This window comes from Felis catus, chromosome B2 (genome assembly GCF_018350175.1).
Source record: "Felis catus isolate Fca126 chromosome B2, F.catus_Fca126_mat1.0, whole genome shotgun sequence".
Lineage (NCBI taxonomy): Eukaryota > Metazoa > Chordata > Mammalia > Carnivora > Felidae > Felis > Felis catus.
The window spans coordinates 75,933,646-75,959,678 of NC_058372.1; the positions used below are offsets into that span (position 1 = coordinate 75,933,646).

At 39.6% G+C, this 26,033-nt stretch overlaps 1 protein-coding gene across 2 annotated transcripts in view; it reads right to left on the reverse strand.

The window, feature by feature from the left end:
• The window catches only part of TBX18 (T-box transcription factor 18), an 85,093-nt gene that overhangs the window by 38,444 nt on the left and 20,616 nt on the right, over nt 1-26,033 (reverse strand). Inside the window, exons 7-8 of one of the 2 annotated variants that reach the window (XM_003986346.6) lie at nt 21,174-21,268; nt 16,616-19,624 (exon numbers count right to left, since the gene is read on the reverse strand). The exons of the other annotated variant lie outside the window; for it this stretch is intronic. Of the exons in view, the coding sequence (XP_003986395.5) occupies nt 18,900-19,624; nt 21,174-21,268 (820 nt within the window). The 3' untranslated portion in view covers nt 16,616-18,899. Of the gene's footprint in view, nt 1-16,615; nt 19,625-21,173; nt 21,269-26,033 lie in introns of those variants that run through there. 2 annotated transcript variants of the gene reach the window in all.

Genomic DNA, 26,033 nt, shown 5'->3' on the forward strand with positions numbered 1-26,033 from the left:
TCCTAGCACATTTACATAGACAGTATGATATAAAGTAGGTAAAGGACTTAGTAGAGTGTCTGCAACATCGTAAGTGCACAACAAAGAGCAGTTGTGATTATTACCACTGGCCACCCACTAGTTTGGGAGGAGTGTGGGGAAGGAACGGCCTGCACCGGAAGAAGGAAGAGAAGAAACCTCCCAGCTCTCTGCCTTTCTTCCTTCCAAGTCACAGATGCTTAACAGTGCCTGACAAAGCCTACTCCTCACTGCTTGATAGAAAAGGGGATGCCAACAAGAAACCTGAGGCTGTTTACTCAGGAAAAGAGACATACCTATAATAGAATCAACACGAAGACCAAGTATCAAAGAACTTAGGAAGAAGATGCCGTTTTTTAAAGGTCAATGAGCACAGTTCTCTGTACCTGAAAAAAGCAAGGCAAATACACCAACAGAGCTGGAGGAATTAAAGAATAACTTTAATAGGACCATAATCTTCATGGGCTAGTGCATTTGTTCCGATCTCTAAAAGTGACATTCATCCTGGTGGAACAGTTCCATTCACATATTTCAGGAACTTTCAGAATCATGTCAATGTAGAAGCCCATAAATGAGTCACTTTCAAAACAGCACATTTTCTTTTCTTCTTATAAATTCAGTAACAGCAGAAAGAGATCCTGTTCTCTGGAAGCCACAGTGATAATCCTCCTTATCCAACCTATTTTCACTTTGGTAGGAAAGATGGTGTCAGGGCCCAGCAGATTTTTCTTGAAGTTATGGTGGGTCAGCTAAACAGACACTAAGTCCAGCTTCCTCTTTGATAGCTCCCTTTTCCCCTTATCTAATGCCAACTCAACTTTGCTTTTTATTGGATTTCCATTACTTCAATGTTCTTCATGGAGACTCAGGTTCTGTAACCATTACAGCTGATGGTAGTTTAGTACTTTAAACGTCGTTAATTAACTCGCTGCATCACACAGGCCAGGCACATTTCCATCAAAAGTTGCTATCTTGTCTTTCCAGCCTAGAAACCTTGGCAAGGTGCCCTCTTGGAAAGCCTAGATTGCATCTAAAACCATGTGGCAGAGAGAGAAGCCAAAGATGTCCGTCCTGGGAAGACTCAGGCTGGGAAGCAAGCTATACTGTCCAAGCAATAGGGGACCAGCCACACTCAGAACCGCTCCACTGGCCAGCCCACAGGTCTCCCCACTTCTCTGATCAATTTTACTTGCCTCCACACCGCTTGCCCCATCCTGACCCCCTCCACTTCTATTGCAGTGACAAATAAATCTAAAATCCAATTTCAACTGTGTCTTGTTTTCAAAATACATGCAACTCCAGCACACCAGGTCTACCTAAGGCTCATCATAAACCAATAATCATTTTCATAATATATAAAAGAAATTCCTCTTTTCTCCAACAATTAGCCAATGATTGTCTTTACGGGAATTCATCTTGAGTCACACCATTAGCTGCCCTTAAGGATAAATAGACTTGTTTTTATCCTTTAACTGATTGTTATATGGCTACTACAGTGGATATGAGGAAAGAAGTAAAAGATGTTAACACTAAGGACCTGTTATGTGTTAGTCCCATTATGTGACTTCAAAAACTTTAATTCATATCGTCAATATAAGGCTAACAAGTTCATAACAATGGCTGCTACTTTTTTAACTGATAAATGATATTTAATGATCTCTGAAGTAGTTTTTAACAAGAAGCTAAAGATGTACTAGCAATTAGTAAGTAAGTTGCAGTAGGTGGACTTTTGCTGTTTTATTCCTGTTCATTGCCCTCCATTCTGCTGATGTGTTCAACAGATTCTGTTCCCTCTTACTCAGCAAATACTCCCAGTAGGGCAGCAGACTTTCTGCTAATATTCCAATTTGCCTTTAATTTATAGATAAATAGTACTTTTTAAGAGATTACAGTGATCCCGTGTCCTGTCTATGAGTTGCTCTTTTCAGTCCTTACTTTCCTAAAGGGAGGATGTCCTTTTACCTCCAAGTCCCACACAGGTCCTTGTAAGGATCTCCATGCTCATACTTCTCCTCTTCCCGATAATTCTAGAGTAAGACTGCATATGTTCAAGTGTTTAATAGAATTCAATTAAATCCCCAAATCACGGGACTCTGGTTCTCACGGATTGAGAACCACGCTAATGTTGATAGCCACTAGACCCTTGCAGCCGAGCACTTGAGATGTGGCTGATGTTATTGCAGAAGCTCAAACTTAACCAAAGTTTAAATTTAAAAACAGAAACCATGTAAAATATTTTTTCATTAAATAAAATTTTATTGTTTTGGAAGGACTACGCTGAAAATTTGGCATCCAAATTGAGATGTGCTGTTAAGTGTAAAATCAACACTGGAGTTCAAAGAATTAGTCAAAAAATGTAAAATCTCCCATTAATAATTTTTATATTAATTATGGGGCTCCTGGGTGGTTGGTTAAGTATCGGACTTCGGCTCAGGTCATGATCTCACAGTCTGAGTTTGAGCCCCACATCAGGTGAAGCTCGAGCCCTGCTCTGGGTGAGCTTAAGCCCCACTCCACGCTCCACACTCTCTCTCCCTCTCTCTGTACCTCATGGGATTCTCTCTCTCTCTTTCTGCCCCTCACTCTGTGCTCTCTCTCCCAAAAATAAATAAATTAATTTAAAAATTAATTGTTACGTTATTACATGTTTAAATAATAATACTTATGGGGTGCCTGGGTGGCTCAGTCGGTTGGATGTCTGACTTTGGCTCAGGTCATGATCTCATGGTTCATGAGTTCGAGCCCCACGGGGAATGTGCTGACAGCTCACAGCCTGGAGCCTGCTTCGGATTCTGTGTCTCCCTCTCTCCTGCCCCTCCCCCGCTTGCACTCTGTCTCTCTCTCAAAAATAAATAATAAAACATTACAAAAATTTAAATAATACAACTTAGGATATATTGGGTTAAATAGAATATTTTATTAAAATTGAGTTCACCTGTTTCTTTTTTTAATTGGCCACCACCCCACATTTAAATTTACTTATGTGGTTCATTTTATATTTCTATTGGGCCGTGATGTTCTAGAAAATAATTATAAAGAGAATGGAGAGTAGTTTCTACACTGAAATGCAGGGAGAGAAGGATAGAGGAGGGAAAGATGAGAAACTACTAATTTAGCCCATCTAACCATATGAAAAGAAAATAATTTTATTTGAGATTAAATCGCTGGCCTACAATTTCCTATAGGTTTAGTTTTCCACTCCGTGTTCCTAATTAAAACCCTGCATGGGCTACTTCCAAGTGATGAGATTGCTCTGTGAGACCCTGGCTACTCGGTGGCTGGACATGACACACACCCCTTCCCCGTATGAAAGTGCTTAAAAACGGTATAATAAACGCAGCTTACAGCAATGTCATTAAACGTTCCCCTCCATGGTATCTGTGTGGAGCTTAATTAGATGGAAGGATTACAGAAAAGTTTGTGTCATAATGATTCCTTAAAGTGAAACTGTAGATCAAAGTTCACCACTGCCAAATATACAACTTGAGAACAAACTCAAGTGCTGCTATTAATCATGGTTTCTGGGGATTTGATGACACAGATTAAACTGCTGTAAAGAATACTGCTGTGCATCACATTCTTGCAACTGTCATCAACACTTCTGCCAAGTGTTCACAGAGCAGGAAGGAAAGCTGCTCAGCATTTACTGGAGGTGCCTCTTTCTCCGAGCTTAGTCAAAAATCTGGGCACCAGGTTTAAGTTCATGACAACACCTCCGAGATATCTGTAAAGCCTCTGTTTTCTTAGAAGCTAAGGGAAGGAAGTCTTGGAGAGACTGAGAGAGCATGGATCGGGGGGAAGTAAATTGAGAGCAGATATCACCATTAATTTCATTTCCATTGAACTTTCAATCAGATATAAGACTTTCCATAAAGATTCTGTAAAAATATTTTAATAATTTATAATATACTGTATTTCAAAGATTTGAGGATATGTGACTTTTTTGTTACATTTTTAACATCTTTCAAACAGAAATGTTTCTTAGAGTTGATGGCATCTTACAGGGAGTGGCTATAATAAGGTCATTGCTGCCTGCATGTTGTGTGCCCATTTAGCCATGCTGCTCCTACTTCAATCACTTTCTTTGAGTTCTGTGCACTGTTCGAACAACAAAGGTCAAGTTTAACTGCAAACTAAAATGTCTTTAAGATTACATAGGGATACAACATTGAAACAAAAGGCTATTGTGCACACAAAAAGTCACACAGACAGAAAGGTGGGGCATAAATTTGACATTAGTAAAGTCATCACTGGAAGAATGACATCAATTCCACCTGTCCTTACAAAGCAACAACCAAGTGTTTTATGGGACTGAACAAGTAGAAGAAGCCACCTTATAGTATGTCAAAGACATGTTAAAAAAAATAGCCTGTTGCATACCAAACAAAGCAATGGACAGCAGAAGAAACTGCCAAGCAACAAGAGACTGGTGTGATGGATTCATGTGTTGTACAAGACTGTGGATAAGGCCTTGTCTCAAGTTTCATCAGCATCATATTTTTGTTCGTAGTCATTCGAACACTGACATGTTAGATTATGAAAATTTAGATATAGATTAGATATAGGTATAGATAGATATATAGATAGATATAGATATAGATATAGATAGATATAGATATAGATATAGATATAGATATAGATATAGATATAGATATAGATATAGATATAGATATAGATATAGATATAGAGGTAGATGGGGGGCAATAGTAAAGAGCTTGTGCCCTCAGTTTGGGCCCGAGTGATATGCTCATAAAGGACTTCTTGTCTTTGGCAAATAATAAGTTGTCTCCTGCTCTTCCTTCTAACACAGAGGATGCTTGGATGAAATTTATGTATTTCCTTATTTAAGTAATTATTTTAAAATATTAATCATGTGGTTTTAAGTTTATTTATTTTTGAGAGACAGAGAGTGCGTGCAAGTGAGGAAGGGGCGGAGAGAGAGGGGGAAAAAAGAATCCCGAGCAGGCTTTGCACTGTCAGCTCAGGGCTCAACACAGGGCTCCAACCCACTATCTGTGAGGTCATGACCTGAGCTGAAATCAAGAGTTGGACACTTAACTGACTGAGCCACCCAGGCACCCCTGAATCACTTGGGTTTTTTATAGGTGAGCAACACTCAGTTACAGAAATGATGAAACATCCCGTGCTCTCTTGCCAGTAAATAAAATAGTCTTCCTTTCTTCCTTACTTAAGATCTAATAGACCATAGAAACTTACTAAATAATCTTGATAAGCTGTCATGATTGCCAGGAGAGTCAGATGCTCGCTAGTAGATGACAGATAAGAATCAAACACACATCAGTTGCATGTGTGTGTCAGGCTCATTTGTTCAGCCGGCTATATTTGTTTGTTTGTTTGTTTGTTTTAAATTTCTTTAACATTTATTAATTTTTTTTTAATGTTTATTTATTTTTGAGACAGAGAGAGACAGAGCATGAACGGGGGAGGGTCAGAGAGAGAGGGAGACACAGAATCCGAAGCAGGCTCTAGGCTCTGAGCTGTCAGCACAGAGCCCGACGCAGGGCTCGAACTCACGGACCCTGAGATCACGACCTGAGCCGAAGTCAGACGCTTAACCGACTAAGCCACCCAGGCGCCCCTAACATTTATTAATTTTTGAGAGACAGAGCTTGAGTGGCAGAGGGGCAGAGAGGCAGAGAGAGACACAGAATCCGAAGCAAGTTCCAGGCTCTGAGCTGTCAACACAGAGCCCGATGTGGGGCTCAAACTCACAGACCGTGAGATCATGACCTGAGCCAAAGTCGGACACTTAACCGACTGGGCCACCCAGGCACCCCATCAGGCTATGTTTCTAATGCCACACTCTGGCAGTCGCACAAGAAACATTCCCCATGCTTTCCTAGTAAAGCAATTTCACAAATGTACTTGGCTTGCAATGAGACACTTGGGAAACCAGTGCAATCCCCGTTATGTGAGGGGCAGCAGTATAGTGTGCCCAGGATGCAAGTGAGTGTGTTTAAGTTTTAAACTTAAAACTTAAAATCAAGACCACTCGTCTTCCTTCCTTCAATTACATTCTTCCTGGTTATGCTCTCAGAGCACCACTCTTTTCATGGAGAACACTTACACTGTGGTGATTTTTAATTTTTATTTGAGTTGATTAATGTCTCTTTCCTCTGCAAGGTCATACACTATGTGTTCAGGGCAATTCTGTGCCCTATTCACCACAGTATTCCTAGTTCCTAGAATGATGCCTGATTCACTAATGATGTCCAATAAATATTTGTTAATTTGTAAATTAAAATCGGTAATGGAGTTCTGAGGCCACAATTCATGTTAAAAGAAGATCAGGCAATGACATCAACAATCTCAAGATTTAAATTTGAAGCTGGTGGAATTTTCCTTCAGCTAATACAGCTACAAGATTGGAGAACTTTGGCACTAGGTATTTTCCTTCAAGAAACATGTTGATACTGGGGTGCCTGGATGGCTCAGTTGGTTAAGCATCTGGCTTCAGCTCAGGTCATAATTTTATGGTTCGTAAGTGTGAGCCCCCCACTGGGTCCTCTGCTGTCAATACAGAGCCCGCTTCAGATTCTCTGCCTCTCCCCAGCTCAAGTGCATGCGTGGACTCTATCTCAAAAATGAATAAACATTTCAAAAAAACAAAGAGAAAGAAACAAGTTGATACCATTCTTCTCTGATTTTCACTATCTTAATATATACGATCCCTCTTGTAAGAGGCGTAGAAAAAATAATTTTCTCAAATGAAGACCTGACCATTAATATTATTTCCCACAGAATTTTGAAGAACATGGATACATGTTTCCAGGGGGATCATTGGAGGGACAGCCGGAAGATGCATTTCTCTTCTTTGCTAAACTCTGCTAACTAAAGAGGCCACTGGACTAATACGGCTCGAAAGCTGTTGTAGCTATATACGTAAACCAAAGTCTGAGCCTGTAAATGCTCTAAGATTAGGAAATCAAAATGCTAAGGACAACCAATCACAAACAGCCAACAAGGCTTTAAACTATATTCAATCAATAATTTCCTTACTTTGCCTCTGCCTCTTCTCTATAAAAGTCTGTCCCTAAGTTCCCATCCACAGAATGCTCCCAACCATTTCTGATTTGGTACTTCCCGGTTAGAATCAATTTTTCCTCAGATAAACTCAAAATATTTAATATGCCTCATTTCATCTTTCAAATGCTCTTAATATAACCAAGACTTTCCCACTAGCTTTGCCCTAGCTCTGAATCCCTCAGCTACCAATTCATGATGGCTGTTCATGGGAAGCAGGTGGCAGGAGGAAGTTGTACTGAAGGATATGTTTTGGTGATTGTTCCTGTCAACCGACTGCTTTCTCTAACAAGAGCTTTGTGTTTTAGTTAAAATCAGCAAGGAGCACCTCCTTCTTTCCTCTTTTTTTTTTCTTCCTTCCCTTCTCTTCTTTCTTCCTCCCCTCCCAGTCGGGAATTTATCCTCAATCATTATTACTGCCCTAATCTCCTTTCTTCCATGTTCTCAGACACAATTTAAGCATCAGAAGACTAAGGCTGAGCCCCAGCCTGTGACCTGATGGGGGTGACTGTGGACAGCTCCTAAACTTTTATGAGCCCTGGTTTCCTCACGTATAGGACCAAAGCATCTCACAAGATTGTTGTAAAAACTAAGTGAAATCATGTATGTGAATATGCAGTATGTATGCTGCACAAACTCTAGTTGTCTTTTTATATCTCACGTGAAGAAAATTCTGCATTAAGTTTCCCCATCTTTCCCGGAGAGTGTCTACAATCACATTCACCGTAAATGATTATCTGGGCACTGCACCAAGGGAGGGGAAGTAGAGCAAGAAGAAAGGAGCGAGGGTGGCGGAGTGACCCCAGGCAGGAAAGTTGCCACTGATCCTGCAAACCACCTTCCCTGTTTCAGACTTAATAACTGCTCTTCCCTAAGCAAACCTTGTCAAAATGAATTACAACGTGTATACTCCCCAGAAAATACCCTGTTTGTGTCTGCCTAATAGAAGGGAAACACCCTGAGGCCTGGGTCATCGCTGAGTGATTATACAATAAGACCAATTGCTTGGAGGACAGAAGGAGAACTGCAAAGGTGTTCGTAAATGAGTTGCCTGACAGAGTCACACAGAATTAGTCAGCTTTTAGTGACCATAGTGACCACAGAGTCATGACCTACTCATAATAACCCTCCAGAAGCATCATCCACACAAGAGGTGAACTACATACTGAAGAAGCTATTATGTCCATTGCCCACGATCCATACTTCTTTGAGGACATGCACTACTTTCTGCTTTGCAGAATTTCCTGGAGCTTTGCTGTCCAACATGGTAGCCACTAGCCACATATGGCTATTTAAACTTGAAATAATTAATATGGAAGAAAATTTAAAAATCAGTCCTTCATCATATTTGCCTCACTTGAGGTGCTCAGTAGCCACATGTAACTACTGTATGGGACAACGCAAATAGGTAACATTTACATTATTACAGAAAGTTCATTGGACTATTTGAGTATTCTGTTCTAGAATACTCATCCCCCATTTTTCCCAGTCCTCCAGGCCTTTGTCAAACAGAGCCTCACCTCACAGCTTTCCTTGATCCCTCTCCTCCCCCTGCCACCATATAATCTTAATCACATCTTCCAATATTCCCTTGGAACTTGGTATTACCTCTTGGTACTCTTGATACTACCTCTATTTTAACATTTACTGTATTGTGTCTTGACTATGTATTTGCACATGTGACCCTATGATGAGGCACCCCCAAAAGAATAAATTTTTCTTGCTCATCATCACATTTCTAGCAGCAGAATCAGTCATGTGGCAAATGCTTAACAAATTCTAAATCCAGAGATGAATGAATGCTTGAACTTCATGTAAATAATCAAACACATGGGTTAAGAACTCAGGATGTCATGCACAACCTTCTCCCTGGGGTTCTGAAAGATGCATCACACACACATGGGAAGTAGAAAAAAAAAAAACAGGCAATTAATACAGAGTACAGTTTTATCAATCTGAGCACATATCTGGTAGCCCCAAAGCAGAGCTATGGTAAAAGATACTTCGTGAACTCAGTAGGGCATCCTTCTTTATATATATTCTTTCCCCTTATATATTACTATTTCACCCCCAAGCTCTTGGTGGATCTTACCACTAGACTATGAAATCAAGCAAACCAACAAGCCAAGTACTATCCTATATTCCAGAGATAAAGGATTGGACAAATAGCAATAAGAAGTATGTGTGTCCCAATATACAGTGACCCACTCATCTAAGATGCTTGCCCCTAAGATGGCACCAGCTGCTGGGTCAACAGCCATCGTTATGGTTTCTCTCATAGCAAAGATTCTCCCCAAAGTGTCCTGGGTCTCCACCAAGAAAGAAAACATTTTTTTTTCTTGACAGATCACCCCTAATCCATGGTAGATGGAGAGATCTCTAGGTCCTCTTCTACAATTTTACATTTTTATATTATAAAATAAGTGCTGGGGTGCCTGGGTGGCTCAGTTGGTTAAGCATCCGACTTCAGCTCAGGTCATGATCTCGCCATCCGTGAGTTCAGGCCCCACTTCGGGCTCTGTGCTGACAGCTAAGAGCCTGGAGCCTGTTTTGGATTCTGAGTCTCCCTCTCTCTCTGCCCCTCCCCCACTCATGCTCTGTCTCTCTGTCTCTGAAAAATGAATAAACCTTAAAAAATTTTTTAAAAAATAAATGCTTTTTCTAGATGAAATAATGTTTATTACAATATCAACTCACTTGCACAGACATACAACTAATAACTTAGAAGTCAACATGTTAGTAAAACCTAATACAGCAATCCCTTTAAAGCCACTGGGCCCATAACTCCCAGGATACAATATGCCCATCTCTTGTGAAGCCTGGGCTGCTCTATCACCCTGACTATCTCGCTACAATCAACAACACGTCTGTGACTAGCTGGATGACAGGATGTAGAAAGCCTCACTTTCCCCCCTGTTATTTCTAGACTAGACTCTAGGAGGTGCTTGCAACAGAAACAGTCAGTTCCTGAAACCATAACTTCAGCCCACTGAAGCTCCATACACTAAATGATCTCCAAGTTGCATGTAACATGTTATTCCTGTAGTAGTGTCTCCCCTTTGAATTCACATAACATCATAATAGCTTTCAGAGATATTCATAATAAAATACCTACAGTTTGGGGAGGAGCATCTTATTTAGGTGTTGGCCATGACTCTCTCTTCATACAATTCAGTTCAAGGAGAGGAAGGAATGAAGGGAGGGTGAAAGGGAGGAGGGGAAGGAGGGAGGGAGGAAGGAAGAAAGGAAGGAAGGAAGGAAGGAAGGAAGGAAGGAAGGAAGGAAGGAAGAAAGGAAAGAAGGAAGGGAGGGAGGAAGAGAGAAGGGTGGGGAGGAGAGGGGAGGGGAAGGGAATGGAAAGGAACAATAGAGAGAGAGGAAGAATGGAAGGGAGGAAGAAAGGAAAGAAAGAAGACAGGAAGGGAGGGAGGAAGAAAAGAAGGAAGGGAGGGATAAAGGAAGAAAAAAGGAAATAGAGGAAAGAGGGAGAGAAGTATTCTTTACCCTATCTTTTTATGAGGAAGCTACAGTCCTGTGTCTCCATTAATAATGGCAAATGGCAGCTCACCAGGCAAAACCTCCAGACTTACCAAATTTGAGGTTCCATTCTAGGCTTACAAAATGCATTATTTTATTCATTTATTGACACATTTATTCATGTATCCACTCTTTCATTAATCATTTTTTATCTTTACCGTATGCTGTGACAAAAATAAATGAGATACAGCTCCCTCCCTCACAGATCTCCCATTGTAGCTGAGTTAGTTGACCTACATGAAAAGCATATGTTGAGGTATATTCCTTTAAAAGAAGAATGCAAAGTACTGTGACAGTATTTTAGAGGGAAAGTTTATTTCTACTGGGGAAAGGAAAATGGGAGGAATGTAAATTATTGAAGTTTCATTGAAGAAAGACTAGAGTAAGTTTTGAATAATGAGAATGTAGGTTTGAAGGACATTCAGGACTGAAGGAAAAACATGAGGAACGACAAGGAAGTTTGAAAATGTCTGATGTCACTGGAGACTACCACCAAATTTGCTGAATATCTTGTCCAAAGCTTGTGGATGAGTCAACATGGGTTACCTCTGAAGGTCACTTGCTTCTCCAAAACTATCCTACTTGGTCTCTTAGGATCTTCTGGCCCTAAATTGTTATATTTCCTTAAGGTAAAACTGAGCAGACAGCAGACATTTAAACATATACCATTTCCAGTTCCTTTCTTCCCCACACACCAAGGTTATCACATTTGGAAAAACAAAATGAGCAGAAGCTATAAGGGACCCACCATGATGTTTGTTTGTTCTGAGCCAATCTTCCCTAAGGCAAGGCACTACTGGAAGCATGTAACATTCCTTGATAGATGTTCCTTTAAGATTCTCCTTATTGTTGCTGAGTGAGAGATTCTATTTTGTTTGAAAAATGTAGTTTAACTAATTTTCTCTTGAAATTCATTTAGGCAAATTAATAAAAAAGAATCTGCAAATCTCCTGCAATCCATTTCATCAAATGCCTTCAAGAAAAATGTGCAGGAGTTTTCCAAAACCCTAAACAAGGAAGGTTTTCCCTTCCTGCTATTAATAGAGAAATATCTTATTACAGTTCTATAAACAGAGCCAAATTGAAAAAATTGCATTTAAATGATGTTAGGGTTTCCAAAGAAAACCACAAAACAAACTCCAAGTTAAGGCGATAATGCATCCCTGTTGTACCTTGGCACAGGAGCAAGCATTTTGCAGTGACCATCTGGGATATGTAACATCATAATAAGGGCAAGGGCACCAACTCATAGAGAAGCCAAGAGGCAACACTTTTTTTCCTGCCAACTGTGATATATTCTAGTATGAAGGTTTTTCCAGGAAACCAACATTTCAACTTTTACAAGACATTTGAAGACACCATAAGTTTTTTCACTGCTATACCCCAAATATTTAATGCCAAGCAAATAGAAGGTGCTCAATAAATGTTTATTGATTAAATAAAAATTGAGAGTGCAAAACTTTTTCTATGATAATAAAAATTTCATGATGCTTTGGGATCCTTTAACCTTACCCTTAAGACCCTGGAGGATGTAGGGGTTCCTGGGTGGCTCAGTCGGCTAAGCATCAGACTTTTGGTTTCGGCTGAGGTCATGATTTCATGGTTTGTGAGTTTAAGCCCCACATCAGGCTCTGTGCTGACAGTGTGGAGCCTGCTTTGGATAATCTCTCTCTCTCCCTCTCTCTGAATAAGTAAGTTTTTAAAAAAGACACTGAAGGATATATCATTATCTACCTAAGAACATTCCAGGTGTGTTGGGAGGAGGTGTAATTTAGCAAATACTATTAAATTTCTAAACCCAAAAATCACTTTAAAATGCTACTACTACTATTTCTACTAACAATGTGAAAAGGAAAATTTTAAAAGTTCATTAAAATGTCTTGGCCCTCACACTAAAAGCACATGCAACAAAAGAAATAAATAGGTAAATTGGATCTCTTCAAAATTAAAACCTTTTGCAATGCAAAGGACATCATATGTAAAGCTAAAAGACAAAAAGACAGCCCATGGAATGGGAGAAAAATATTTGTAAATAATAGATCTGATGACTCTAAAATCTAGAATATATGAAGAACTCCTATACCTCAATAGTTAAAAGACAACCCAATTAAAAATGAGGAAAGGATCTAAATAGGCATTTCTCTAAAGAAGATACACAAATGGCCAATAAAGCACAGGAAAACATATTCAGCATCATCAGTCATCGGGGAAATGCAAGTCAAAACCACAATGAGATACTACTTCACACCCAGATGGTTATAATCAAAAAGACTGATAATAACAACTGTTAGTAAGGATATGGAGAAATTGGAACCCACACACATTGCTCGTAAGAATGTAAAATGGTGCAACCACTTTGGAAAACAGTCTGGAAGTTCTATGAAACATTACAGCAGGACCTAGCAATTTCATTCTTAGGCATATACCCAAAAGAAAGGAAAACATATGCCCACATAAACACTTGCACACAAATGTTTTAGCAGCATTATTCATAACAGCCAAAAAATGGAAACAAGCCAATGTCCATCAGATGAATGATAAATACAATGTGAAAAATACCTACAATGAAATACCATTTAGCAATTTAAGATATTTAAATATTAATCCATGCTACAACACAAATGAACTTTGCAAACATTGTAAGTGAAACAAGTCTGTCACAAAGGACCATATATTGTATGTGGTCCATCCATTCACATTAGATGTCCAGAACAAGCAAATCTATAGATAGAAAAATAGCTTAGTGGTTGCCTAGGACTTTGGGGTAAAGAAGGGGTAGAGGGAAAGGTGGGGTGATTGTTAATTGGCACAGAGATTTTCGCAGGGTGATGAAAATGTTCTAAAACTGATTGTGGCAATGGTTGCACAACTCTGAATATACTAAAAACCACTGAATTTCTCACTTTAAATAAGTGAATTGTATGGCTTGTGAATTGTGGCTCAACAAAGCTGTTATTCAGAAAAATATTTCGCCCTTATTAAATTATTTTAGGACCTGATCACTATAATGTAAAATGTGGACACAGGATGTGTATGAAGATCCAGCCTTGTATAAATTCAATGAATTAGAGAATAATCAACTGTTTTATATTATTGTATGTGAGTCTCAGCATGAATCAAACCCTTCAAAAAGACACATTCAAGTGTTTTCTGGATGATTTAAATTTATTTTGAATGTACTTGAAATGATCTCTAGATATTTTACTACTTATTCCAAATTGAAATAATTTTATGTCATTCAATAAGAGCATCATGAAAAAGAAATTTTATTAACATCTTTTTCTGTTCACTGTAAAGTAGCAAATACCTTAAGTTCAGATTCTTCCAAATACTAAAACATTAAAGTATGCTCTACATATTATAACTAACAAAGGATAGTTCCATTTAAAAGGTAAATTCTAAGTAATCCAATAAATTTAAAAAAAAATTTTTTTTTCAACGTTTATTTATTTTTGGGACAGAGAGAGACAGAGCACGAACGGGGGAGGGGCAGAGAGAGAGGGAGACACAGAATCGGACACAGGCTCCAGGCTCTGAGCCATCAGCCCAGAGCCTGACGCGGGGCTCGAACTCACGGACCGTGAACTCACGGACCGTGAGATCGTGACCTGGCTGAAGTCGGACGCTTAACCGACTGCGCCACCCAGGCGCCCCTCTAATCCAATAAATTTAAAGTAATCCTGCCAGGGGCGCCTGGATGGCTGAGTGTCCGACTTCGGCTCAGGTCACGATCTCGCGGTCAGTTGAGTTCAAGCCCCACGTCGGGCTCTGTGCTGACAGCTCAGAGCCTGGAGCCTGTTTTGAATTCTGTGTCTAACCTCTCTTTCTGACCCTTCGCTGTTCATGCTCTGTCTCTCTGTCTCAAAAATAAATAAACGTTAAAAAAATAAAATAAATAAAATAAAATAAAATAAAATAAAATAAAATAAAATAAAAATAAAATAAAATAAAATAATCCTGGTTATGGTATGTTCTTTGTAAAAATAGATATACACAAATATGTATTTTTTTCCAAAAGACCTATATAAAGATATATTTTTATAAAACTATTTTCCTATTATACAGCGGAATGTTTTCTATAAACTGTCATATGAATTTAAAACTGAAAGGAACAGTAAAGTTCCTCATTTCGGCTACCCCTTTCACACATTAAAAAAACTGAGATCTGAGGTGATGAAGTTTTTGTCCAAAATCATGATTGGGAAGTCCATGGTTTGAAACCAAGCTCCCTAATTCCCAAGGAATGATGTTCTCACCATACCAAAATTCCAAAAAAAAGAAAATTTATTATTTGAAAGTCTATCAGCATGTAGAAGGACACTATGTTTATATATGTCTTGGATGTTTTTATGCTTGAATATCTATTATTTGCTCATTTCCATCACTAATGTTTTTAAGCTTTGAGCTCTTAGAAGGTTGCATTCATGTATGTCTACCTAACTGTTCACATAGTCAACCTTACTCTCAACTCAGCATGTATTTTTTAAGTTTATTTTGAAAGAGAGAGAGAGAGAGAGAGAGAGCGAGCGAGCGCACGGGGGAGGGGCAGAGAGAGAGGGAGAGAATCCCAAGTAGGCTCCGTGCTGTCAGCACAGAGCCCAATGCAGGGCTCTAACTCACAAACCATGAGATCATGACCTGAGCTGAAGTCGGACACTTAACCAACTGAGCCACCCAGGCATCCCTCAGCACGTATTTTACAGAATGACTGACAATCAAGGATATTAAAACATAATGTGGTAATAACTTAATAAAATTATTTAATTTCCAATGGAAAGCTTTAGAAAACCTCCATGTAAATGAGTCAATAAACTCCCCATGAGGAAACCCGGCATGGTTGCACTTTGAAAGGATTCTTTACAAACCTGTCTAATTAGAGACAGCATCAGCATAGCATCCACCAGCTCTGCCATGACTCCTGAAAGAAGCTCATGAAATGATTATTTTTAATGGCTTTACACCAAGTTTGGTTAGAGAGCCTTCTCCTTGCACCTTCCTCTTCCCTTCCAAATTTTTCCAGAATTGCCCTACTCCAAAAATTGCTCTTTTCTTCTAATCAAACTTCTGGCTACCTCCAAAGCTTATGTTTATCTATTTCATAGTGAGGTGCAAGTTGCCGATTTAGGTTTAAATCTGGGGAGTGATGTCCCAGGAAGAATTCACATTTTTTTAAATGTTTATTTATTTTTGAGAGAGAGAGAAAGAGAGCGGGGGAGGGACAGAGAGAGAAGGAGACATAGAATCTGAAGCAGGCTTCAGGCTTTGAGCTGTCAGCACAGAGACCAATGCAGGGCTGGAGCTCAAACTGCAAGATCATGACCCGAACCGAAGTCGGGTGCTCAACCAACTGAGCCACCCAGGCACCCCAAGAGGAATTCACATTTTAAAGTGAGGTTTCTTTTGCTCAAAATTCCATTAATTAATGTGAAGAGTGAGGGTGATCCTTTGCTAGATCAGCAACCTTGTGCTCCAATCTCTTCTGGGGACTGTGGAAGTCTCCTGACCCCCTACATTCCAGAAATCAGGGGTCAGTAAGTGGGTGCCCTGCTTGTGAAAAGCTGTTGACCTCTGGGAAGGAGCTTGTATAGAAGCAAGTGTTAATTTTCAAAATGTGACTGGCTGTGAGAGCAGCAACATCACCTCATCACAATGTCCCTTGGAATGTTTTCCAGTCAAGGGGTCTAGAAGTGATCTGTCATCACTGGTCAGTGGTAAAAGCGCCTCATTCTTGTATGCTTGCCCTTCTCCCCTGGACCAGAAACAAAACATACCACCATGTCCTTCTCTTCTTACATTTGAATTTTCATGTGTTCAACATTTGTCAGGGCTTCACCTTCAATGACATGGTCAGGGCACCAAGAAATTATATTTAACACATGAAAAATGAATGCCAGACCCATTTTGCCATGCCTTGTAATCGAAAGCTACAAAATTTGTGTTTGGGGTGTTCATATGTGTGCTTGTTCTTGAAACAACATTTATAGACACTTTAAATGATTACCCTCCAAAGTCGTAAAAGGGTTTAGTAACACACTTTAATATATAATTTCTTAAGCACTTTTTTAATAAAATACAGATATATAATTATAATTATCAATGCATGTATGTCATTTAATATAATGATAAAAGGCTAGTCTTTGAAGTGACATGGTGATTAATATTTACAGTAAAGCCTAAAGGAAACAGCAATTTGTACAATATTGCTAAATCAAAAAAATTAATAAAAAATTCTACTCGTATTGTGGTATCATTTCATATCACCAACAGCAAAAAGGAAAATGCTCTCCCTATTAGTATATATGGGGATGGATCATTAATTAATTTCCATGTCTTATTAAGATAGAAAACTCTTGTTCTTGAACTGTACTAAGCATTAAGGCTGGGATGTACTCATAAGGACTTTTCCTAAATCTCTGTCAAGCAATCAACACCACACACAAACATCTTATACAGATCTACCTACTGGAAATAGTTTGTGTCCCTTCGTGCTAATCTTCAATTTAAAAATCAATACTAATTGGATGAATTGTTACAGAATCCATGGGGAAATTTATCAACATCCATAAACAGTCATATCCTGTGCAACTACTTTTCAAATAGTTATCAGCCTAAATATTTAACAGCCATGTTGTTTTAAAGTAAAGAAGCAAATCAGGAACTACACCCTTTCCCCATCTAAACTAGGGAAGAGTTAAAGCAATTCTGTTTACAAATGAAAGGAAATCACACTGCTTTAGCTTGACAAATATATGAAAGGTCGTTAATGAGTCAAGGAACAGACGTATTACTTTAGTTTCTCAACAGACAGATGGTAATACTCCTCACCATGCATTCTTAGCCTTTCTGATTCATCTCATAATGTGCTATCGAAGTTACTTGTTTTGAAATCTTCAACCATGTATACATTATTTTAGGGATTTTTCAAAAACTAATTCTGTTTTCATTTTTCCAGTTTTGAGGTCAAAAATGCTGCTGAGGTTAAAAGTTTTATAGATCCTTTATCATAATTAGTATCTTCCTCCTTCATCCTGTAAGAGGGTCTTTATAGTAATGGGCTTTGGCCTTTGCACTACAACCCCCAAAAGACAGATTGCTGGAGATAACCCCCTGAAATTCCTCACAGTGTTATTTAATACCATAAAAGCCTAGAATCTATCTGTTTCAGGAAAGACTCAGAGAAACAAAGTTAAGGAGGAAGGGAGGTTTCAATTTGTAGGAGTTACGAGACGTAAATAAGTAGCATAAATGCCTTTTTCCTTATAGATCATGGATCAGGAATCTCAAAGCAAAATGGAAAAAATATCCTGAATGAAAAACCACACTATAAAAATCTAAGGGATAGCTGACAACATTATTCCTCTTGATTTAAAAAGACAGACACTTCTCATTGGAATCAAAGAATTTGAGGTGGATTTATTTTCTTTTTACCATTCCACTCATATCATGTGTTCCTTCCCTGGCAAAAACTGGAATTTAAAAATGTTTACTAGAACATTCTTTAACGGTCTACTTAAACTAAATAAAATGAGCAAAAAACCCAAAATACTAGAAATTTATTCTCTGCAGATGAGTAAGTACCTCTTCTATACCCAATGGAAAGTGAAGAGAAAGTACAAGCCTCTCTTCCACTTTACTTAAGTGAAAAATTATCATAGGTCATGGATTTTTACAGAACCAAGGTCATCTACTATCTGTGACAAACAAGAGCAAGCAAGAACACAAAAGCTAATCCTTCATGATTACAAATACCTCAGAACTAATACCAAGACCTCAACTGGCTTTTGCATTTTAGGTTCTCACATTGTGCCCAAGAATAACAGAAATCACAAGACTCCATGTGCTGGTTACTGTTAGTTATCAACACTCAAGTATGAAACTGTGTAGAGCATTTTTCTGATAAATTAAGTTATAAGTCTTGGTCTGGTTAGTATCACTGCCAAGTTTTAAGTTTGCTGTTTGGTTTTTAAAAGAGTCTGAGAATTTTGGTTAAACATTATTACTTATGCCAATACTCTGTGCAACTAGACGAAATGGGTGGGGGGGAGGGAGGATGTGGTTTTGTAGGCTGCAAAACTCCACATGCTATATACGGTATATGTATATACCATAGATAATTACAATCTCACCATGAGAAAGTCAAAACACTCAGTGAGCCTTCACTTCCTATTATATGTAAATCTTACAAGCTACTGATAGTTTCTTTTCATATTGCTTTCAAAAAAAAAAAGAAAAAGAAAAAGAAAACAAGAAAAGAAAATACATTAGACCAATCTGAATATGGTTTAAACTTCAAGGATTCATCAGACCATATGTGCAGACACTTGAGATGATGACAGAGTTAAGCTTCCTAGGGTCCTAGAGTCAAAGAAACTCTGCTGACCCCCACTGCTAAGCAGGTGCACTCCTTCCACAGGGGGCAACATCTGCCGATCGGTCATGGTCCCACTCGGTGAGGACCCCAAGAAACTTCCTTGGGAAGAAACAATTTTCTCAGGACTGGCAGCCAGCTTGGGGGATGTAGAGAAATTATATCCATACAAGGCACAGGGGCTGTGTAACCTGAAAGTGTTATAGGAACCCTGATGGGTCTGGTTAGCAGCAAAGGCGTTGCTGGAAGGTGAAGGCATGATGTACTGGAGCTGGGGGGACATCCCCGAAATCTGCATGGACAAGCTGGTCTGTGGGCAGCTGAAAGTGTCCCCATCAGCGCCGCCCATGGACATGTTCACAGAGGTGCTGCTGCTCACGCCCACATAGGAAGGAGTCCTGGGCGCGGCGAAGGTCTCGCCGGTCTGGTTGGTGAGCCTGTTGTAAGTCTCGGCCAAGGATGTGCTGTATCGGTTGAGGGTGAGGCCAGAGCGGGCACAGGCAGAGTAGTCAGCTGGGGCCAGGCTACACAGCTGGCTGGTGTTGGGCCCCAGATGGAAGGCAGGAGAGGAGCAAGGGGAGCCAGACAAAAGATGAGGGTGGGTGGCAGGGACACCACTCCCAGAGCCTTGGAGCAATGTGGAGGAACTCGTACTTCCTACAAAAGAAGTTGAAATGTAAAGAGCAACGACTCTACAGCCATGTCTGCCTTTCGATTTTGTGAGCATGAGCGAGACACAGCTTGTCACAAGGAAGCCTATGCTGAACAACGAAAAGGAGATGCTTTTGTCTCTCAAGGAATTATAACTTAACTGAATTCCGACAGCAACCTGTTAGACACAGATCCTCTCAATATTCCCAAGGCAAATGATCTCCCCAGGCAATAATTTTTTTTTACTGCAGAGGATATTAGGACACTGCCACACAGAATTTTCACATTTTCTCCCTCCATCAGCTTTCCCAAAGGCTTCGGATTTTTCTCTAATAAATATTACGAATACTGGCTTTTCTGGCAACTTTATAAATTTCATCTCACTCTGTATCGTCTTCAGAAAGTATAGTCATCATCTGTCTTCTTTCCTTATTTTACTTTTTCAGCAGACCTTGCTCTGGGTCGATATGTTTTCTTGCAAGAAAATAGAAGTAACTTAAAGGAAAGAGCCAAACTGGTCAAAGACACATCCTGCCTCAAACACATCTGCAGCTTCCCACCAAAAGCTTGTGTGCATCAATGGCTGTACCCCAGAGGGCTACTGCAAGAAGACAATAGTCTAGAACTTCAAAAATCTTATTTCCAACCAGAAAACAGGTTGGTGACTCACATGCTGACACGAGAGCAAAGGCCCACCATAGAAACAGTCCTTCGAAACAGAGAGGGTGGTTAACCCTGGGTCCAATCAATAATGGTGGTGGTGGTCCTCTTCCCCTCTCTGGATTCGCTGGCAGATTGATGTTTGCAAACTTGACAGAAGTTAGGGGGAGAGGAGAATTCCAACAGGCTGGACAGGTTGTAAAGCCTTCATTCCTCCAGCAACAGTGTGTTATATAGCTTCTCAAAATAATCTAAAAGCCCAAGCCGGTCAATGATAATTATCTAAAACCCAGCATGTTAATTGTCACCGGGTTGCTGGGCAGGATCAGGCATAAAAAGCCTGAGTGCAGGAGTGGCCTGAGCTTCCTACCTACTGAGCAGAGAAGGAAGCATCATTCCTTGGCATGCAGCTCTCCATGAGGAAACACTAGCCTGAGCTTGGGGGAAATACTCAGAGGTGAGCCAGAGGAAGTCTGCCTGAGTGTGCCTGACCTTCTCAGCATAAATCCAACAGGAGAACCGTGTCTACAGGCAATGCTGCTGAAGGAAGTGAAGAAAGAAGCTGGCAAGAAAGGGTGAACTGGGACCACCACTGGCGACTCCCTGCGCAGTGCGCCTGGCACAGGAGCTCACAGTCCGATGCTAATTTTAACAAGATGTTTAAGGGTGACATAAAGGTCCTGAAATACATAAACAGCCTAAAACATCCAAGACTTCACCTATGACCATTTTTCTGGTCCCCATCCTCATTCCACACAGAAGAGATGGATCCTGTCACAAGAGGATGTTGGTAATGAGGTCACCATTGTAGATGCAAATGACTCATTCAGTTTTCAGTGCCCGAGCTTCCAGTCAAGAACTGGCTGTATCTATGACCCAGGAGACTTTGTTTTACCTTGCTTGGGAATTCCAGGGATATCTTCAAAGGTGAGAGTCCGCAGTGAAGGTCTCCAGAATGCGTATGACTCCACAAGGGCTTCCAAACCCATTCTAAATGGAAGGATCGGGATGGAGGCGGACAAAAGAAGCCTAGTTAGGAGCAGTTGGAGCTTTCGGCAGTAATAAGCAGCTCAGAAAACATCACCGGTGTTGATGGTGGCCCCCCCACATTGGTAGGGTAGGAGTTTGGCACAGGCATGAAGAAATGCTTCAGAGATGGGCTACATTCTGTCACCAGGTGCACAAGATGATGGAAACCACCCAAGATGTCCTGTTAACATTCTCAGAAAACTAAGCCGACCTCGGAGAATAAAAAGCTGTCCCTCTATGCTAAGGAACTGAGGTGAAGAGGTCCATCCTAGCTGATGTGAGTCCAAGGCCCTGCTGGGATCTGGAATCCACCCTCTTTCCCTGTAACATTACTTCTCCCTCTGATGAGCAAGGCTTTGCGACAAAAGCATGACCCTGTAAAGCCAATTTTGCTGAAGAGGCACTTCTGCCCATCATTCAGTGCCTCGGTAGCCAACTTTAGAAGAGCACTCATCCAAAGAAAACTGACTACTCTCTGGGGGGCGCAATCTCCACCACACCCAGTAGAGCCAGGATGGGCTCCCCTCCAGCAACAGGGAGTCCAGGAAGGTAGGAGGCAGCACTGACCTCTCAGCCCAACATGCAGAAGGAACACAGGAAGGTGATCTCACAGGCTGGTGTAGTATCTGGGGCTAGTATCAGCATCATTCTTTTCAGGCCTTTACATACACTTAATGAATGGATACTTAAAGACACAGGACAAGTTGGTTGTAAACCATTTACATGAAATACGTATATTTGAAAACAAGGGTAACTACTCTAAATACATACATAAAGGTATGTATGTATCTCCTACCATAAGTGATTCAGAATCTTCTTCTCCTTATATCAGATAACTAAGTCCTCTATGTTCTGGAAATGAGGCGCTTCACTCACCCATTCTCAAGACCTCAGTCTTCCCTCAACTACCACAGCCCTAAGCGATTTGTAGGAAATGCCTGCTTTCTGAGTGTCCAGCAATACTCAGACATCTCTTGTGATTGTCAAACACACTTTTATTTAACACAGATAATCTATATTTAATGCAAATGTTAAAGATCAGGTCTTTCTCTAATAGCTTGTGCTCAACTTGCTACTTCCTCTGGACACCTTGCATCCCCAAATAAGAACTATGAACAAAGACTACAGGACCCCCCTCATCCTGGAGACTTATCACCTACACGACATGGAGAAAACTCTAAACACTCATAGTGAGTGCTATATGCAGATAAAACCATCTTATACAACTTGCCCTACTGTTCTAAGGTTTTACACACTGAATTTACTTCCTTAGAGTGTTCAGAGTATAGAATCTATTAATTTGTTGGCATCTATCATGACTCCACGGAGCATCACTACCACATCTTAGTGACAGAAGGGACAGTGATATGTGTGTGGATGGGTGGTGTGAGTATCCACCACCGGTTGTGTGTATGAGCCATCCTCACATGCGCCCAAGCATGGACCTGACTCATCTCTCAAGTCGTAAGCTCAGGGGCTGCTGCTCTTAAAGCACTTCAAAGAGCCATCACCAGCCCCACACAGGTGCTAGTACTGGGCTGCCAAAGGGGAACAGAGTGGACCCTGCACATGCCTTACATCTGGGCTGCACTGAGAGTGAAGGGCAGAATCTGTCTTTGGATATAATCAGTGTTGCACAGAGAGAGGATTATTTCATGGTAAGAACACTGGATTGGGGGTCAGGAGAATTGGGCTGTGGCTGCAACTCATTAAAATTCATTGTGTGACCCTAGGTAAATGTTTTAACCTCCCTGGACTTCAGTTTCCCACAAAGTGAGGATTCTTTACAAAAGCTCTGCCTCATTTCCTAGCGCTAAAATTGTTTGCTACTAAGTGATTTTTCCAAAACCAGACATCATACCTGTGGCTGACTACAAGCCAAATGCAAGATGACTCTACTCAGTAATATTTTACATACATGAAAGTATTGATTTGGGGGCAGTTTGGCAGCTTGGTCAGTCCCAAAACCCATGTAGCCTGCAGGTTGCATTTAATACTCAACTAATGAATGCTGGGGACTACTTATCTGATTCATCTATATTTAGCTTGTACTCAGTTTTTATGACTTTCTAGAAACAAGCTTTTTTTTAATCCTAAAGAATGTTAGGATGCAGTTTTGTATAAAACTGCTTTTTTATTACCACATGGATGAGTTCTAGTAATCACAGTTCTAAGTACTAAGGATACCAAAGTGGTCACGGAGTGGTCTCGAGGGGAGTTTGCTAAGAGGTAATTAATAAGCATCCACTGGACTTAGACATGTATTAACTGCGGAGATGTGCATTATTGCATTATCTGTTTTAGCCGTGTAAACTTTACTATGCTTCAAATACAAATCCATAGACCAAATTCTTGGGGAGACGTTACTGATCATCACAAACGTATAATCCCAAGCTTTAAAGGAATGCTCTGAAGGTGACATATCGACAAGTCAGCTGACTTGGAGCTATCGATATTTTTCTCGAGGCTGCTGTTTCACACTGCAAGTTCCAGAAAGGATTTCAGATATTGTGCAGGAAACAGTTATAAAATATTTATTAGCTGAATCTGGACTTTTTAAAAAAGGCCTTCATTTTCTCCAGTAATGGAGACTTTTCCCATCTAGTTAAAGAAAAGATAAAAGCACCTCCTGCAGGAGTGTAGCCAAGGCGATAATTTATACAAGATGCCTTTGAACAATTTCCACATTTTATCACCACCCTAATTTATGCTATCAAATGGCCAAGTTTATTTAGTAAAATGGTTATGTTTTTCCTGAAGTATTTAAAGCAGAGAAATTTCTGTACCTTCCTGAGTAAAAAATTTTATAGGGTCAAACCCAAGGCCTAACTGAAGAATGAAACTATTCTCAGCACATAAATTCTCTTTCACGTAGCAAATGTCTTGCAGGAGAGCTTTTAAGGGTTGAAGCTACTGATTCCTATAAAATAGGCTGTGGAGCCATAAATAACCAGGAAGGGATCATTTTTAATTAAAGCAAATTGTTTTATAAAGTTTAAAAAATCACAAGTCCATGTTTATTTCTTGTCCTGCTTAATTTGTTTATTTCATGTGTGGGGAAAAATAAAAACAGAATTTACGTTAAAAAGTAGTATCAACAAGACAACACAACCAGGGGTATTAAAGAAATATAATTAACTTTTTCTCTTGGGCTTTCTTCTCTATTTCTGTGAAAAAAATATCACTCCTTCCCCAAGCCCTCAACACCAAGGCACCCTCCAAGTCTTCCATACAACTTACTCTTTTTTAAAGGAAAATAATAGGTAAGTTAGAAATCTTCAAAGCTGACCAAATCCACTCCTCTGTACATGTGTTTTTGCATTTATCAATAGAAAATGTTAAAATTAAATTTTTAAAAAGAGGATATTGATTTATAAGTATTTAGCATTCCAAAATAAGGACTGAAGAGCTATCAATCATAAGCAGGAAAACTAATTTTAATAAGCTAAAAATTAAAATTATTTACTTCACTAACAAAAAGCTATAGATAGGCTCAACATATTTTTCTTGTACTGTGACACTGCTTAAATAATTGGCGCAAACAAAAAAAATTTAACAAAGTGTTAAAACTTAAAATTTAGTAAGTGTTAAAACATAATTCATTATGTTCTGTATGTCCATTAAAAACTAAAAATTTTAGGGGCACCTGGGTGGCTCAGTTGGTTGGGCATCCTACTTCAGCTCAGGTTATGATCTCTCGTCGCGTCGGTGAGTTCAATCCCTGCCTCAGGCTCTATGCTGACAGTTCAGAGCCTGGAGCCTGCTTCGGATTCTTTGTCTCCCTCTCTTTCTGCACCCCCCACCCCACACTGTTTCTCTCTCTCTCAAAAACAAATAATGTAAATTTAAAAAAATTTTTTTTAAACTAAAAAATTAAGAGTCAGTAAAGAAATAGGAACAAGCACTATGGATGCGACAACTCTATACTTGTAAAACAAAGGGAAGGAAAAAATTCATACCAAACCTAGTATTTTGACTTCATGATACCAAACAAAGACTTAGTTTATTTTCACCAAACCCACAGATTTTTTTTCACTGACCAAATTTTAAAAACCCAATGTTTTTCATTATGCTGATGTTTCTAGAATTCTTTGTGAAAACTTGTCATATGCATCTTATCATCTCACTTCTATTTGTAGGCTCATTCACTATTGTTATCTATCCAAAATACACCTTTAAAAATATTTTTAAATGTATTGCTTCAAAAATGAACCGACAGTATACAAGCAGTGTGATTCTCCCAGTGTTGACGGCAGTGATGTGTTTGGTAGGTTAGTCCTATAGGAGAAGCTGGACACAGTTCCTGGCTATATATTCTTTATGCCTCAATGCTGCCTTCCTGGAGTTTCAGCGAGTTTTAATAAATGTATTCTCTGCTTTAAAAAAATAATGAATTGGAAGTAATGTAAGACTCTTAAATGGATAAATACTATACTGCTATAACCAAAACCACAAGAAGATTCCATTAAGTGCTTGTCAAGGTAGAAAAGAAGTCACCCCAAAGGCTCCCTTCAGTCCCTCACCAGTGACCACCTTGGTTACTAAATTACTCAGCTTTTAAAAACTCCTCTGAACAGCAAAGTTAACTAAGAGCTAATGTAACAGCAAAAGCCAAGCACAGTTTTCTCCACACTGAAACAAACATCTAAAAAAAGACAGAATAATTTCAATATATCAGACAACAGGTATTATAGGAATACCTACAAATCTTCCTACAGAATGAAGA